This window comes from Monodelphis domestica, chromosome 5, assembly GCF_027887165.1.
Source record: "Monodelphis domestica isolate mMonDom1 chromosome 5, mMonDom1.pri, whole genome shotgun sequence".
In the NCBI taxonomy this organism is placed as follows: domain Eukaryota; kingdom Metazoa; phylum Chordata; class Mammalia; order Didelphimorphia; family Didelphidae; genus Monodelphis; species Monodelphis domestica.
This window is the reverse complement of record NC_077231.1, coordinates 209,153,756-209,172,884: the sequence shown is the minus strand read 5'-3', so window position 1 is coordinate 209,172,884 and position 19,129 is coordinate 209,153,756. Positions and strand designations below refer to the sequence as shown.

Here is a 19,129-nt window from a genome sequence, read left to right as displayed (position 1 = left end):
GTTAGCTATATTGTATGTATTTTGGCTATACAAATATTTGTATGCTGTCTCCCCCATAAGATGTTAGCTTCTTGTGGGCAGGGATGTGTTCATGCCTTTCCAGGTGCTTAGCATGATTCATGGGTACTTCTCAGTACTTAGCACAAAGTACATAGTATGTCTTGAACTGATGACGTTATTACTAAATATACTTTATTTCAATAAAGCTTTTTATTTTTCTATCAGATTTTTACTAATAGGACTATAGGTAGACCCATAATATTCTCAGATAAGCGATCAATTGAATATAAAATAGTGACAAAATGTCACAGCTATAAGTACCCTTAATTTGAATCCTTTAGTTATCAGTATTTAATCCCGTTCTATTGAGTATTATTTTGTTAAAAATTTAATTTATTATTTATTTTTAACTTTAATAATAACTAATATAATTTAATTATTATTTAATTTTAATTCTTTTGGAATTTTGAGCTTCAGATTCCCTCTCACCTTTTCCCTCATCCCCTGAAAAGGCATGCAGTATATCAGTTAAACATATGACAATCATATAAAACATATGTCCATATTAGCCATGTTTTCAAAAAAACAATTCCTTGTTTGTGGTACCTTTTTCATAATGTAGTTTCCTTGTTTATATATTTTAATTAGGTCTGATTTTGCTTTGTCTGAGATCAAGATTGCTATCCCTGCGTAGCATGTTAGATTTTGCTCCAGCACTTTAACTCTTTTTCTGTTTCACTTAGTCTCTTGTGAAAAACATTGTTGGATTCTAGTTTCTAATTTACTCTGTCTTCTTCATTTTATGGGTGAGCTCATCCTGTTCACATTCATAGTTATGATTACTGTGTATTTCTCTCCATTCCATTTTCTTCTTTTTCTCTCTCACTTTCTCTCCCTCTCTTCCCTCTCCCCACCCAACCACCCCTGCCCTCGTTCACATTACATTTCTATACACAACGGAGAGTGTATATGCCTGCCTTCAAACCAATTCCAGCAACTGAGGTTCAAGCATTGCCCCCTAATGCCTTTATTTTCCCCGCCATTGTAAATGCTTTTCCTTGTGTGCCTCTCTTATTTGAGCAACTCCCCTCTTCATTTCTTTGAGGTCATTCCAACTTAATTGATTTATATTCATGCCCTCTGTCTGTGTAAACTTTTAATTGCTGATGTGGTCACTATTGTTGCTGTTGGTTGTGTGGTCTCTAGACAGGCCTCCACACCAGTGTCCCAAACTTCTTATGTTGCTGTTATTTTATTTGTATCCAACTCTTTTGGGCCCCATTTTGGATTTTCTTGGCAAAGATACTGGAATGGTTTGCCATTTCCATCTTCAGCTCATTTGACATATGAGGAAACTGAGGCAAAAAAGGGGTAAAGTGACTTTCCTGTTGTTAGACAGTTAGTGTCTGAAACTAGATTTGAACTCATGAAACTAGATTTGTTCATGACTCTAGGTCCAACGCTATCCATTACACCACTTCTCAAATGCTTTACCCCAACCTATTGTTAGTTGCTGCTCCAAAATATGATTTGAGTTGTTATTTTAAGGTTGTTTAGAAAGCAATATTGGGAAAGTTTAGCTGAGTGACTGCCCCTAATCCACCATGTTGGCTCTCTCCTATTCATTATCTTTTAATGATTACCTGAATGAAGAAACTATAACTAAAGTTCAATCATATTTGTAACAAGTACTAAAAGAGACCTCTCTGGTAGAGTCTTTTAGTGCTTCATTTTATAGCAGAGATGGGCCTAGGTTCTCAAAGATTAAGGAAACCATGAATAAGTTCTGGCAGATTCTATTAAGCTAGAAAGGGTTTGTGTGGACTTCATTTGCCTGTAGATCAGCCTAGTTTAATTCACAGAGATGAGATGAATCATATGGTTGTGTTTTCTTCCATAAAGTATCTACCCCCAAGGAACCACAGATCCTTTAAGAAATACTAGAAAATGACAAAATGTAAAATAAAATAATTTTTATTACATTAAATTAAAAAGGTCTTGTACAAACAAAACCAATGCAACCAAAATTAGAAGGGAAACAACAAATTGGGGAAATTTTTTCATAACAAAAACCTCTGAAAAAGGTCTAATTAATCAAATTTATAAAGAGCTAAATCAATTGTATGAAATATCAAGCCATTCTCCAATTAATAAATGGGCAAGGGATATGACTAGGCAATTTTCAGATAAAGAAATCAAAACTTAATAAGCACATGAAAAAGTGTTCTAAATCTCTTATAATCAGAGAAATGCAAATCAAAACAACTCTGAGGTATCACCTCACACCTAGCAGATTGGCTAACATGACAGCAAAGGAAAGTAATGAATGCTGGAGGGGATGTGGCAAAGTAGGGACATTAATGCATTGCTGGTAGAGTTGTGAATTGATCCAACCATTCTGGAGGGCAATTTGGAACTTTGCCCAAAGGGTGCTAAAAGACAGTCTGCCTTTTGATCCAGCCATAGTACTGCTGGGTTTGTACCCCAAAGAGAGAATAAGGAAAAATACATGTACAAGAATATTCATAGTTGCATTCTTTGTGGTGGCACAAAAAATTGGAAAATGAGGAAATGCCCTCCAGTTGGGGAATGGCTGAACAAACTTTGGTATCTGTTGGTGATGGAATACTATTGTCCTCAAAGGAATAATAAAGTGGAGGAATTCCATGTGAACTTGAATGACCTCCAGGAACTGATGCAGAGTGAAAGGTGCAGAACCAGGAGAACATTGTACACAGAGACTGACACACTGTGGTACAGTTGAATGTAATGGACTTCTCCATTAGTGGCAATGCAATGATCAAGGACAATTGTGAAGGACTTATGGGAAAGAATATGATTCTTGTAACTAAGGAATAATTGACTAATTGTCTAAATTGACTAATTAAATAAAATTTAAAAAAAAAAGGAATACTAGTTGAGAGCCAGGCCTAGAGTCCAGACGTCCTAAGTCTGTGATGGAAAACCTATAACACACGTGTCAGCACTGATACACATAGCCATTTTCGATGACACATGGCTCTGCATACAGAGAAGTATGAGGCCGCATGCCGAAAAGGCATTTTTTTTTTCTTGAAGTGACACACCACCTGAATTATGCTCAAAAGGTTGCCCATCACTGTCTTAGGTTCAAATCTAGCCTCAAACACTTCCCAGCTGTGTGACCCTGGGCAAGTCACTTAACCCCCATTGCCTAGCCCTTACCACTCTTCTGCCTGGTAACCAATGCACAGTATTGATTCCAAAAAAAAGGTAAGGGTTTAAAAAAAAAAGAAAAGAAAAGAAATAATACTAAGTGGTCTCCTTTTTTCCCCCTAAACTGTGCCTCTTAGTTAATATAACTCAATGGGATAGATTGGGGATTCTGGAGAATTTGGTCTCTGGATAGCTGTCTAAAAAAGATAGCTATTGTCTATGAAAACAATAACAATCCTGGTCCTAAAGTACAGCGGTAACCAACAAATATTCCTGCCTTCACCAAAACAAAGATGCTTTGCTTCATTTCCACATATACCCTTTAGTCAATTATTTTGTGACCACTTTGTTTTCAACAGCAAATATGATTGAAGACTACCATATTTAGGTTAATTCAGTTAATTAAACTTGTCAATTGAAGTTATTAGTGATAGCTACAAGCATTTTTGCACTATTTTATGAATAGATTTAAAGATTTTGCATGCCATCATTTGCTAATATGAAATTGAGATATAAAGAAAAATAGTCCACACTTCCCTTGAAGCTTCCTTCCTTTTTTTTTTTAAAGAATTACTGACCATTTACATCTTCCTCTACTCTTCCCCACTTATCATAAGTCTAATTCGTGATATGACAGTATCAAGAGTAGTTATTGCTGTTTTGTACTGTATGGAAGTATCTTCTATAATGATAATAATAGTTACCTAATTAATCTAGTCAATATTTTTATGGCCATTTTTTATAGAAATAGTATTAGGGAGATGATGTCACAGTAAAAGATCATTGACCTAGGCATAAAGATCTCTGAATCTTTGTTTTACAACTAAATAATTTGGAACAAATCATTTAACATCTTTGGAATTCACTTTCCTCATTGGTCAAAGGAGGAAGATTGATTCAATGATGTCTAAGAAAACTTTCTAGCTTCAAATTTCTATGACTTAGAGTGCAATTTTATTATTTCAACTAATTATTGTAGTTCTTTGTTCATCTTTAATGATGCCATTTTTTTTTATTGCTGTGACATATCGAGTGCTAAGTCCTTGGTCTGAAATGCAGATCTCAGCTATAACATTGTCCTGCTGTGATTCACTTTACAATATAGTTTATAGGAACACACTTTAATAAATATCAAGGACTGTCTATATTTTGGAAATAAGAAGAAACTTCAAAATGATATTTATATATGCTAAAGACATTAAGTTTATTGTGCATTTTTTTTTGTTTTGTCTTGTTTTGCTTACTTGCAAAACTTTGCTCTAGAACCAAAATAAAATTCAATAGTCGTAAGAGTAAGGTGATATGCTTAGGATCAAAAATCCATCAAAAATAAATATAGGTTAGATTAGTAATATGGTGTGTGTGCATGTGAGAAGGAGAAAGAGAGAGAGGGAACACACACTGTAGGGAGCCAAAACTACAAAAATGGGATAACAAACTGAATGAATCAGTAAGGGTCATGTTGTTGAGGAAAAGAAAATTGACAAGATATATTATAATATTGATGTATGTACACCATTTGGAAAGTAATTGTCATACTTGCCTTAGTCTTATTAGAAAATTATATACTTTGAAAAGAATGTGAGGGGGAAAAAAATCACAGTGTTCATAATAGTGACAATGGTTAAAGTTGTATGTAATGTAAGGATTGGTTAAAGAAAAGACCAAAAGCAAATTTAATTATTTATGCTATGAAATGTGTTGTTGTTGGTTTTTTTTTTATTTTCCTGAGGAGATTCACAGATTATCCTTTATATCCATGAAGACCAAATGAGAGCTAAATTTAAGTTAATTTGTTATACAGAAGAACTTAAATAACTGAAACATTTACTCTTTTTAATTCTATCTCCTTATGTTACTTGGAAACCATTTATTTTCAGCTTTCAGTTTTGGAAAACTATTTTTGTTCCATTAAATAATTGAGAATTTTTATGATACCGATAAGTCTCATAATTAGACTATTTTAAGCACCACCTTAAGAAGATAAGTTGGATTTTTTTTTTTCCTGTTTTGTCAAAGGTGACAACAGTAAAATAGAAATCAGGAATGACTTATTCCAAATCATCCAATTCACTGGCTATTTTTAAAGTGCATTCAGTTCCTGGAAATATTATACATTTGATTATCATAGATTTAGAACTGGCAAAGATCTTAGAGGTCAAATGAAGTTTCAGAGACCAAGGTAGATTGAGAGACTTGCATAAGGTCACAGAGAGAGACTCAGAAATGGGATTAAAATTCAGGTTAGTGCTTGATCTGAAGTCAGGAAGAGTCCTCTTTCTGAGCACAAATCTGACTCAGACACTAATTTTATGTCCCTAAGCAAGTCACTTAACTGTTAACCTCAGTTTCCTCACCTATAAAAGGAGCTGGAGAAGGAAACTGTAAACCACTCCAATATATTTGCCAAGAAAACCCCAAATGGAATCAGTCAAACTCACCTGAAACAATTGAGCAACGACAAGTTAGGATGTTAGTTTAGCCTATATCATACTGCCTTCTTGAGAGAGCAAATGCATCCTCCTTATCAACAGATTGTGTAGTCAACAGGAGAGGACACTACCAATGAGGTAAATGAGGAAAGGATTCGTTTTGGAAATCATACCTAAGAGCTTAGTGTTGTAATATCAACCTGAAATCCCTGCTACCCAGTGAGGCTGGATAGTTTGACCACAGAGGTTCTAACAGATATTTGGCTAAGCTAATCAGACCAAGTTTGACATTAATATGGTGAGCCTCAGGAGTGGAGGAGTCATTGGGTTGACTGAGAAAAGATAACCAGCCTGCGTCAAAATAAATAGAGGGGTTAGGCCCCTGAGTGACCCCTGTACTAATGATCTGAGCCAGGTAGGGAAGCTTTGTCCCTAAAAAAGAAACGAAGTGGTATCTGAGTTTATCTTTAAAGGAAATTAGGTATTCTCAGAGGTCAAGGAAAAAGAAATTCATTTTAAGCAAGGGGGCCAGCCCTTATGAACGCACAGAAACAACTGGTCAGCCAGTTTGAAACCAAAGAGCATAAAGTGAACTAAAACATAAGGGAGTCACATCATAATAGGACTTAAACATGCTAGATTAATGTTACTGTATTTTATCTGAGAGGCAATAGCATGACATTGGAGATTTTAAAAGAGTGGAATGTGTAGGTTGAATCTATATTTGAGGGATATTCTGTATGCAGCTGTATGGAAGAGAATAAATTGAAGCTGGGAGAGACTGGAATTTGAAGGTTTTTGCAATAGCCTTGGTGAGATGATGAAATTCTGAATCAATGGTGAAGTTAGATGTTGTAGAGGTAAAATTGAATTGAATTTTATTGAATATGGGAGGTGATGAAGAGGGAATAGTCAAGGAGGTCTCTAAAATTGTCTGTGAGTTGTGATTATAAGAATGGAGCTGCTCTTAATAGAAGTAAAAATGGAGGAAAATAGATTTGAGGGAAAATACTATGTACCTGCTCCATACATTTCTGCCTATATTAACTCATTGCAAATTGGGATCATTTATTTTGTCAGTCTACAAGCATTTATTAATCACCTGTGATGTTCAAAGCCCTGTGCTAAGTGCTAAGAATACAAATACAAGATGAAAGAAAAACAGTCACTTCCCTCAGGAAGCTTTCCTTCTCATGGAGGTAGACTACACATAAAAAGCAGAGGGAGCAGCTGGGTGACTCAGTGGATTGAGAGCCAGGCCTAGTGATGGGAGGTCTTAGGTTCAAATGTGGCCTCAGATACTTCCTAGCTGTGTGACCCTGGGCAAGTCATTTAACCTCCCTTGCCTAGCCCTTACATCTCTTCTCCCTTAGAACCAATACACACAGTATTGATTCTAAGATGGGGGGGGAGGGGCCGAAAACGTGGGAGGGGAAGATACAAGATCCTAGCCCAAGGCATGGCAAGAAAAGTAGGGAGTACAATCTGGAGAGGAATAAAAAATGGTGGATAGATAATCTTAACTGCAAGAATATTATTTATAGTTAAGATTATCAATGTATAGTGATAGTCTCTCGATGATCGAGAATGACTATTGTCTTTGTGCAGTTTCATCTACGGTGTACCCTCATGTGGCTCTGGAGTCCAAAGGCTGAGGCGCAGAGTTTGTGGCACATGGGGCCTGGGACGCCAGTTGTTACAGGAGGTTCGGTTGTGGCCTGGTGTCACGCGCAGCGGCAAGACGTCGACGTCGCTCATCTTCAAAGGTGGTGGCAGCATGGTTAATGTGGGCTCACCAGCTGCTTCTGACAGAGGCAGCGAGTTCTAGTTGCTTTGGTGTAATGCCAGCCCACTTCAAGTTGGACTTTAGCTGATCCTTGAATCTTTTCTTTGGTCGGCCTTGTTTCCTGAGTCCAGCTGACAGTTCACCATAGAATACCTGTCTTGGTATTCGCTGTGCGTCCATGCGGATGACGTGTCCAGACCATCGTTGCTGGGCTTTGAGGACCATGACTTCGATGCTGGTGGAGTTGGCTCTGTCGAGGACTTTCTGATTGGTGATTCAGTCCTGCCATCGGATCCTCATGATTGACCGGAGGGACCATTGGTGGAATTGCTCCAGCTGTTTCATGTGCTTCCGGTACAGTGTCCATGTTTCACAACCGTACAGGAGCAAGCTGAGGACCACTGAGGGCCATAGCATTACAAGTCAGGTCATAAGGAGCTGAGCAGTGACTGGAAAATAAGGGAATTGAGGCAAAAATGGTACTAGTAATTTGCTTATGAAAGAAAGAAGGGAATAAAACAGTAATCTGAGGGGTATGTGGCAGGATCAAATGGAGATTTTTTTTTTTTTAAGAGTAGGTCTGGTTGGGAGGATTAAAGAACAAGAGAAGAACTTGACCTGAGAGTAGGACACTGTTTCAAAGACTTGACACAAAAGAGAAGTGGAGAAAATGAGGCCACAACTCCTGTGGTGAACTAGAAAAACTGAAAAGTAGAGGCTGTGGTGAAACAGAGTCAACTTAAGGGAATTGAAGCAGTGTAAAAGATGGAAGTAACAGAAGAATTTCAATTTTGGATCATAGAAGTTGCAATTATGGTAGGAAATAGCAGAGGTAGGATTCAAACCTTTGTACTCTGACTCCATATCCAGCACACTTTTTTTTCAATATAGAACTTCCTATTCTTCATTGTTTTCATTCTTTTTAGCATCTAGCCATGGTTTTCCCCTGAACATTTTAAATTGCTTTCTGAATGCAGAGTTAAACAATTCTCAGGTTCTTCCAGATTTCTGGTCTCTTCCCCATTACCATCCAGTTTTTTTTATTGGTTAAAATTGAATTCAGAGTTGGAAGTTCATTTTCTTGATTCCAAGACCTTCTAAGAACTGAGGTTTGGCTGAACTTAAAATGGAAATTTACAAATTGAAATGGATATATTCACTCTAATTTATTCACATTAAAATGTGATCATTTAATCAATAAATATAAATTATATATGCTAACTCCTTTTTTACCTTTAAAGAATACATCTTTCTGTTAGCCAGCAAACTACAAAAAAATAAAGTGACCTGTTATGAGTTGCACAAAATGATACTGTGTTTTTTCGTGTATCTTTTCTTGGAGTATACTTCGTAGGAGGTATTGCTTAGGTATTTGTTGGGAGGTCGTCGTAAAAATAAATATATATATATGAGTAAAATTCTTAATATTTGATTTCTCCCCACCCCATTCCCAAAACGTTTCCAGACAGATCACTGTACAGCTAGAATTTTGGTAAAGGTACTCAGATTCCCCTATAAGAGGAAATACTCATGGTATACATTCAAGAACTATGACGACGTGTGACCTCTGCTCTTGCATATTTTGTTGTTTCCATCTCTTTTTTTTTTAACCCGTACCAGATTCTGCCTGATAGATTGGTTCCAAGGCAGAAGAGTGGTATTGGCTAGGCAATGGAGGTTAAGTGGCTTGCCTAGGGTCACACAGCTAGGTAGTGTCTGAGGCCAGATTTGAACCCAGAGCCTCCCAACTTCTCAATCCACTGAGCTACCCAGCTACCCCCTCCACCTCCATTCTTGTTCTTCGCCCAAATGAGATTTTCTATACCCCCAACTCTATTACTGAAGTGTCTATCAATTATTTATTGCCAAACCAAACTTTGTTTACCTTATACTGTGGTTTCTTGATAAGGATAAAGAGTTGGCTGGAGGATCCTGGAGAATGACAAGGGCTGGGCCAATAAATGCTCTAGACCTATGATGGCAAACCTATGGCACACACATAGAGACCTCTGGGCATGCATGCCTTCACTCACCAATTAGGTACTAGAAAGACAGGGATTTGGGTGGAGCTGCTCTCTTCCCCTTCTCCACTATTCCTCCCTACCCCTCTGCCCAGCAGTCCAATGGAAGTGCTTACTCCCTCCCCTGAGCAGAATGCCCAAACCACTCCCCTCCCTTTCTCTCTCCCCTGACTGGGGTATGACAAGCAAGTCATGGAAAGGGAGGCTAGGACTGGAAAAATAATTTGATATTGTAGAGAAGGAATTGGGAATAAGGAGTTTATCAGTTTTAGCCAGATTGGCCACTAGCTCTGTGGCTTCAAATAAGTTATCTAACTTCTCAGGATCATTTTCTTCATCTTTATAAGGGAGGATATTTGGCTGGTAAAAGTTCTGTTCTTCACCCCTGGTTTGTAGTAAATTTCATCTGAGGCTTTTTGTATATGCATCCAAATAAATATTTTGCTAACATGCATTTAAATAGAATCGTTGAGTTTTCTAAATTGGACTTTATATAACTTGTTCTTTTTTTCCTTCATCATCAAAGCAGTAACATATATCTAAACAAATCTTCTATTGTTATTTATTAAGCATCTATTATATGCCAAGTTCTGTTCTGGGTACTAATTATTCAAAGGCAAAAATGGGACAACCTAGACCAGCAAAGAACCTTTTACTGAAAGGAATTAACATGGATATACAAAATAAATATAAAAGAACTAAATGAAATAAAATAAATATAATAATTAGGGGTAGAGTGGCTTAGGGGAGGGAGTATCTAGAAAAGCCTTATATAGGAAGGGGAGTTTGAGCTGAGTTTTAAAAGACAGAGGCAAGCAGAAAGTCATTCCATATACGAAAGTCATTGCTGTTTTTATTTCATCACAATACAGCTTTTTGTTGTTATTCACTTCACTACTTATGCTTTTTACAAGGAAAATATAATCACCAGTCACTTTTAACATTGCACATGTAATTTCTATTTTCCATAAGAGTTGAAAAGGGACTCCTTGAAACAACTTTAAGAATCTAGCAAAAGGTCTCAAATTGTTCTTCCATGTCCCATTGTGATACTGTTACTATCCCCAAAACAGGGTACCAGACAAATAGCAGGCATTTAATAAATTATTTTTGGTTAATTTGAAGAAGTTAAAAATAAGGCTGCTGAAAAATTCTTTTCTCTTCCCCAAATTGACACATCCCTCTCTTTCTCTTTGAAATCCCACCTACTCAAATTCTGCTGTGGATGTTGTGAGAGGTCAGCAGGTTCCTAAAGTGGGAAGATAACCAGATTGTTACTATTGCTGCAGCAAGGTAGCATTGTAGATAGGTCACTGGGCCTGAAGCCAGGAATACCCGAGTTCATATCTGCTCTTAAATTCTGACTATGTGACTCTGGGGAAGTCACTCAACCTCTGTTAACTTCAGTTTCCTCATCTGTAAAATGAAGATAATACTACCTACCACTCAGGGTTTCTGTGAGCATCAAATGAAATCATAATAGCATAATATAGTGCCTGACATGAGTAAGCACTTTATAAATGTTAGCTGTTATTAATTTTCTAGGAATGAACAGAAATCCCAAATTTTTCCTAATCCTGGGCATATTCCCTAGAGCCCAGTCCAACAAATAGGGTTTACTTGATTGGTTTTCAAGATTTCCTGCTTTATTCTGTCTGGTTAAAGGGGCTGGCCCTGGGTAAAGTTTTTTATTATTTAGAAGAACTGGTGACAAGTTTGGATTCTTCCACACATTTTCCCTCCCCAAACAGTTGACTTTCCTCATACTTTTTATATAGAGGAAAGTGAAAAGTTCCTTGGCAAAAATTCTATTTTTTGTGACTATGAGAGGGTCTGTTCTCTATTTTCATATAACCATTTGATACCTATCAACTCCTACTCACTTCTGTTCTCTTATTAGCACCTACTTATTGCCCTTTTCTTTCTCTCTCCTCTTTTACTTAGCAGAGATTGTTTCCTTCCCAGAATTCAAATACTAGTTTCTATATGTCAGGTACAGGATTATAGAGAAGATTTAAAGAGACATTCTCTAAAAAATACCTTACCTCTTTGCTGAATTCCTATAGTCAGGAGCTGTGTACTTACATCTTGACTACAGAATAATGAAGTAAAGATGAACTTTTTAATATAAAATTTTTTATTATGACCTCAAAAAACAAATATTTCCATTTCAACATATAAAGAATAGAGAAAGATTATATATGAAACTGTACTTCTACATATATTTTAAGTGTATATTAATTTTAGCATGGTATTAACAAAATGGCCCTTTTGTCTTTGTCATTGGAACAATGAATCTTCTTTGTATTACTGTATAAAACAAACTAGTTTTTCCATTCCAAATACCTCATAGTTACATATATGTATGTATGAAGAGAGAGAAAGAGAACTTCTTTGCTATATTTTGCCCAAAAGATGAATTGGTAATGTTTATTTTAAGCTAAAACAGAGGAGGTTACAGTTTATAGAAATCTAGTTAATTTGTATTAGCTATGAAACTTAGTGAACCATTGCCATGGTAATTATCCTTCCTGAACTTTAATGAAACAAGATTAGTTGCCTGAGTTAAAATTGATAATGAAGAGTGATGCTGTTTTAGAAAAGCAGTTGTTTCTGAAGTAAGCAACCAAGAAATCTTTCTGTGTAATCCTTCAAAGTTTGACAAAAGCTGTAAAGAGTTTTGAGATTGACCTCAAATAATCCCTATTGCCATTTAAATTTGTTTCTCAGTATATACACTGTATATGAATAATAACCAAAACTCAGAAACTTGCTAATTTGTGAACCATTCAAAATCAGTTTGCATTTATGATAACATAAATGTTTGTTTCTGACTTGAGCTAAGCAGAATAAAAACCTGTTTTTGGAAGGTGCTTTTGAGAATTAAGTTTAGTTAGATTTTGCTAAGTCAGCTACAATAGTTCTTAGAGTTGTTTTCTTAGTCAGGTTTTCTCAGTAAGGTAAGAATTCTTGACTCACAACTGTGGTAAATTTGACATTGTTCATCCTGGGGAGAGCCAAGCAAGTTGAACTAAAGATGGCATTGTCTTTGCAAATAAACAACTGTCTGAAGGATGTAGAAGAGTATTAGAAACTATTGTCTGTCTGAAGTTTTAAAGATTATTTTTTAAAACATTTGACATGGGGTAATAATCATAAAACATTTCTATAACTTATAAAACCATAGGTTTTATTTCCAAATAACAATACAGTGAGTTGGGGAGAAAGGTGATAACATTACTTGCTACATGAAAAAATAATTAAGAAAATAAAAGCCATGCTTTGATGAATAACAAACAATAGGATCATTTCACTAAAGGAGAATTGCACATTGTTAACCATATGAAAGAATGTTTCAAGCCACTTTTCATAAGAGAAATGCAAATAAAAACCTTGCGGTTTCTTCTCATCCTTAGCAAATGAGCAAAAATGGCAAAAAAAAAAGATAGGAGAGTCACTGTTAGGGAGGTTGTAGAAAGTTGAGCACATAAATGAGTTGTTGGTGGAATTATATAAATAAAGTGATTAAAATTCTACAACCTTTGACCCAGTTATTCCATTTTTTTGGCCTATAACCCAAGATAACCAAAATATTCTTAGCATTTGTCATAATATCAAAGAATTAGAAATAGAGTAGATTGCCAATTGGGGAGTAGCTAAACAAATTGTAGTACATTATTGTAATGGAATATTGTTGTGCTATAAAAAACATTGAATGTGATAAATACAGAGAACCCATTAAAAGACTTCTATAAATTGTTGCAACAAAATCAGCAAAACCAGGAAAACAATAAATAATCATTACAGAAATATAAAAATAATGAACAACAAATCAGTCAAAACTGAATATTATGGCATTATATTGATATAGTTTGACCCCAAAGAAGATAAAAGATGACATCACCCTTTTCTTTGCAGAAGTGGGGAACTATGGATTAGAGATATGTCATTACATATATGTCAAACTCTTTTGATAAGGTGTTTAGTTTTATGGAACTTTTTTTTTCCCCTTCATATTGTATTATAAATAATGGCTCTCAGAAATGATGAGGGGGGAAATCTAGTGGGGAATATAAAATTAAAATTGGTTTGACTTAAATATAAGAGTTTAAAAATATATGATATTGGTTGCCATTTATAAAATTAACTCTTAAGTCATGAGTCTGTTAGCCACTCTTAACAATTTAGTTTAATAGAGATATAGTAAAAGAGAAATGTTGGAAAGAAGTAGAAAGTATTGCCTAGCTAGATGCCCTATAATTTCTGTCCGAAGAAGTCTAGCTCGTCACCCGGCAAGGGCTCCCTCAAGTCCCGATACCCACATGGAGCCATGGTAGTCTCTTAGAGTCCCAATGGTGTCTTCCAAGGGTTTCACCAACACAAGCCTCTTCCTTCGGCTCCAGTTACTCACCCAGCAAGCCTTCGGCACAAGATCCTCCTCTAGGAGGGTCTTCTCACCAAAGAACCAAGGAATGAATGAAATCTTCTCCTCAGTCTCAACTTTTATAGTCCTTTTTCCAAGTCACTTCTGTCCTTCACCCACTTCACAGGAACCAATCACAGCCTCCCAATTTGCCTAGCACTGCCAAAAGGACAGTGACCTACCAAGTGCTAAGTAGGGGTACTTCAAATTCTTGATTAATTAACTCAAAATAGACAAAGGGAATAAAGAATTCCTTTCAAAGGAAACATAGGTCATAAAAAAAGAAGTCATTAAAATTATTTTTAAAGAGATTGTTCTAACCATCCTTACTGGGGAAATGAAGAATGCAGATCATCTACCCTGTTGAATAATATATCTTAGAATCATACATTTAGAGTTGATTGGGAACTTAGGGATAATTCATTGTGAATTGCTTAAGATCATGCTAATAGTAAGTGGAAGAGTTGGCATTTGATACTAGAGCTATTTGAATTGAATATGCTTTAATTTAAAAACTAAAATCTAGCAGGTTGATACATGGCTATGAGTATGTTTTCTCTGGTTATCTAGAAATCCATAAGTGTGTGCTACCAGGTACTACACATTTATGGGCACAAATATGAATGTTCTTTGTAAATGTATGAGTCTGACTAAGCTGATTCTGCTAATCTACTCTCATTGTTTGTCTGAATTCAAAATGTGTGCCATAAGTGTTCAACAAACCCAAAGATCCAAGCTATTGGGGGGGGGGGGGAATGGCTCACTATTTGATAAAAAACTTATGGGAAAACTAGAAAACAACATGGCAAAAACTAGGGATAGACCAACATCTCACACCATTCACCAAGATAATGTCAAGATGGATTACTTGATGTAGAAATAAAGGGGGAATACCAGTTCTCAAATGAAGAAATTGAAACTGTCTGTAATCATATGAGCAAATGCTTCAAATCACTGTTGATTAGAAAAATGCAACTTAAAACAACTCTGAGATACCACTTCATATTTATCAGATTGGCTAATGTTAAAAGAATGTGGGAAAATTGGGACACTAACATGCTGTTGGTTGAGCTATGAGCTGATACAACCATTCTGGAAATAGGGAATAGGGAAAGGACCATAAAATTATGCATACCCTTTGACCCAGCAATACCACTACTGGGTCTGTATCCCAAGCTATATTTTCTCCAGAGATTGGGGGGAAAGGACTTATTTGAACATAGTTTTAGTAGTTCTTTTTGTAATGACAAAGAATTGGCAACTGAAGGACTGTATCAGTTGGAGAATGGCTGAACAAGCTGTGGAATATGGTTGTAATGGAAAACTATTACTCATAAGAAATGCTGAATAGGATCAGTTCAGAAAAAAAGCCTGTAAAGACTTCTATGAAGTGGTGGAAAGTGAAGCAGCAGAACCAGAACAATGTATACTGAAATAATGTACACTGATCAGCTGTGAAGGACTGAATTATTATCAGCAAGACAAGTTTTCAAGAAAATGCTAGCCACATCCAAAGAAGGAATTGTTAGAATCTTATTGCAGATTAAAGCATGCCATCCTTCACTTTATTCCTTTCTTGAGCTTTTTTTGTATGTGTGACATGATTTCTGTCATGACATGGGAAGTATTGGAAATGCATATTACATAAAAGCACTAGTATAACCTATATCAGATCATTAACCACCTTGTCAGGGAGGGAGGGATTCTGAATCATAAAATGTCAGAAAACAATTGTCAAAAAATAGTTTCTACATGTAATTTTTTAAAAAAATAAACAAATCTGTATCATACTCTTGTTCTTAAAAATCAGGATCCAAAGATGATCATATTTAATAAATGAGTTTGAAATGGAAAAACATTATGGACTGATAGAACTCACATAAAGGTCTAATAGCCCAGCCCATTCTTTAGAGAACTTTTATTTCTTATACACTCAGGCTTAGAAATTAACCTAGATTAATTATTTGGCTGCTCCTCAGTGTCTGACTTATGTGGTTCTGGAGTAGGACACTGTGAAGACTCTTGACCCATAGGAATTCTGTTTCTCTTTGAGTTTGACACCACCACTCTTTATAGCTGCCAAAGTCTTATTCTAAAGGCATAGATAACAGCATTTCCTTCCCTTACTCAAGAAGCTGCAGGTGCTTTTCTATTGCCTTTAGAATAAAATGGAAACTTCTGGCATTTATAGACTTCACAATCTGACTTTCAGCCTACCTTTCCAGTCTTAATAGAAATATGACTTCACATACTCTATGTACAAAAAAGATTGCCCCCACTTGTTCCCTAACTCTCCAAGTCTGGCCTGGATGTCCTCATGCCTGGAATGAATTCTTTCCTCACTTCAGCCTCTTACAAAAGGTTTGTCCCAATTATCTCCTACTGTTTTCCATCCATATAACTTAGTATGTACTTTATAACCAGTTATTTCTATTTATTGCATTATGTAATGTAATCTTATATTGTATTTGTATTATTATTGTAGGTATTTGTATATAATGTAAAAATATTATTAATGTAAATATAGATATTATTTGTCCCCAAATAAAAGTTATCTTGTTAAGGCAAGAGACTGTTTTTGTTCTTGTCTTTGTATCCCCAGTGTCAAGCACAGTATTTGACATAGCAGGAAAAGATAGAAGTTGCAAAGAAGGAGCCTTGGGCTTGATGTCAGGAAAAGCTTCCTAGCAGAGCTATCCAAAACTGGAATAGCTTGATAGGTTCTCCTTTCCTAAAAAGACTCCCTCAATGAAGGTCTGCAAGCAGAGGATGGATGACCATTTTTTGGTTATGTTATGATGAGGATTCCTTTATCAGTTGAACTAAATGACAACTGAGGTCTGGTTCAGTCTCAATACTTAAAATTCTTTCTTTTCCTAACCCTTTCAAGGCAGAGCTCTCTGCTATTACTTCATGACAAGAATGGACAGCATTGCCTATCAACCTCACAAAGTTGCAGCCTGGAGATAGTAATTAAGATGAACTAGCAGATAATTGAAAGTTAACTCTAATCAATTTGATACTTAAACAGAATCTTCAGGAAAATACCCTTGACATTTTAAACATCCTAAATTGTTCTGAACTGTCTTTATCTAGGAAGGAGAATAATCATCATACTTGGAAGGATACAGTTATATAGTCAACAGATATATGCTAAGCACCAGCTATATCCCTAACACTGTTTATTTGTAGGGAATACAAAGAAGTATAATTATGTCTACTCTTGACACTCAATGTTACATAGATAACATTCCATTTCCTTACATATTTCTTACATGTCTACTTTTTCATCAGTCCTTTGCAAACTGACTTCTGTCCTCAGTATCCTCCTAGTCACCAATATTTAGCTTTTTTTTCCTCCATCCTCTTCAACCACTTTATTGTTTTTGACACCTTCAAAACCACTTCCAACAGGATTTCTTCTCTTTCATGACTTCAGAGATACCATCTTCTCTTGATTTTCTTCTTCTCTAATCCCTCCTGCCTCCTTTGGTGGCTACTTTTTTTCATCCTAGCCAGTTAGTGTACATGTTTCCTTAGAATCAAGAATCTATCCTTTACCTTTGCCTCTTTTATATTTTCTCTCATAATACATCCATAAATATGCAAATGTCACCCAAACCTATATCCTTTTTCCTCTCATCTCTTCAGACCCACACTTATGTCTCAGACTCTACACAGGCCTCCTCCACATGGAAATCCTACTGATATCTTTAACTTAACATGACTCAAACCATACTGATTACCAAGCAGTTTCCCATCTATAGATTTGTCAGGCCCAATTGTACTTTGCTTCCAAAATGAGAAGATTTGGGCCATGTTAGAGTTGTTTATATATATGTGTGTGTGTGTGTATGTGTGTGTGTGTGTGTGTCTGTATGTATGTGTGTATATATATAGTTTTATAGTTGTTGATGATAATTGTAACAATTTGGATATTTATATAGTTTTATGTGGTTACAAAGGACTTTTTCACATGTCATTTAATTTTCACCTTGAATAGTTATGACTTGACTCTACTGGGTATTATACCATATTTCTATTCAAGTCCTTGATCAGTTCATTTTAGAAAATGTAATCATTAAATGAAATCCTCAGTTTTAGGGGAGAAAATGAACTTTATTTCCCTTCTCCAACCATCACCTTTTTATTCTAATGTTTTCCCTTTCTTTTAAGGGTGAAGATGTCAACCGGACACTAGAAGGTGGTAGAAAGCCTCTTCATTATGCAGCAGATTGTGGGCAGCTTGAAATCCTGGAATTTCTGCTACTGAAAGGAGCTGATATTAATGTATGTCTAAAAGAAAATAAGCAATTTAGTGTAGACCAATTCTGCTGTATGGTTTGGGTAATTGATTATTATACATTTTTTAAAAGTTACTTGTGAGAACCTCATTTTGAAAAAGAAAATTATTTGAAATTAAATGTGCCAATTTCCTATAATTTAGAAAGAGATGATTGAGACCCTTTAGAATAAGTAGTGGCTTGATTTTAAGGTTCAATATTAGAAAGGGAATTAATTTTTCCATCATATTTTTAGCAATTTAGGTTAAGCCATTGGCATATGTGAGAATTTCTTTTTATTTGTACATATTTGTGTCCCAAGCCCTTTTTTTTTAACTTAGTTTATTTTTGAAGTCTGCAGGTGCTAGAAATATTAAAGTTTGGAGATTTAAAATGGTTTGTAGGAAACAAGTAAATATTACTTAATGAAATGAATGCTAAGTCTTCTATATATCCATGATGATACTATAATTTGACTAAGTCTTCCTATCCATGATGATACTATAATTTGAGTTTTTTGGTGGCTTCTTTTTTTAAACCTTATCTTCTGTCTTAGAATTGATATTTAGTATCAGTTCCTAAGCAGAGGAGTAATAAGGGTTAGACAACTGGGAAATAGTGACTTGGCCAGGGTCACACAGCTAGGAAGTGTCTGAGGCCAGTTTGAGCCCAGGACCTCTGGTTGCCAGGCCTGACTCTAACCATTTTGCCACCTAGTTGCCCCTGAAACCAAGTTTTAAATCATTTCTTTTTCATTATGAATTAACAATATGATGTGGTAACCATAAAATCTAATTTAATCTTAGACTGAACTTACAGAACTAGTGTCTGCAACAAGGGAATTATAGTACCACTATTGTGTGCCCTGGTCAAACTTGTGGAGTCTTGTTCAATCCTGGGCATCACGTTTTAAGAAGAATGGAAGAGATTGATCAGGGTGGTGGAAAAATCAGAAACCATGCAATATAATGGAAAACTTTAATGATGAG

The 19,129-nt window shown here is 35.7% G+C and overlaps 1 protein-coding gene across 1 annotated transcript in view; it reads left to right on the top strand.

Moving 5' to 3' along the window:
- Positions 1–19,129, top strand: part of MTPN (myotrophin) — a 59,394-nt gene that overhangs the window by 17,826 nt on the left and 22,439 nt on the right. Inside the window, exon 2 of the mRNA XM_001367586.5 lies at positions 18,034–18,147. Coding sequence (XP_001367623.1) covers positions 18,034–18,147 — 114 coding nt within the window. The remainder of the gene's footprint in view (positions 1–18,033; positions 18,148–19,129) is intronic.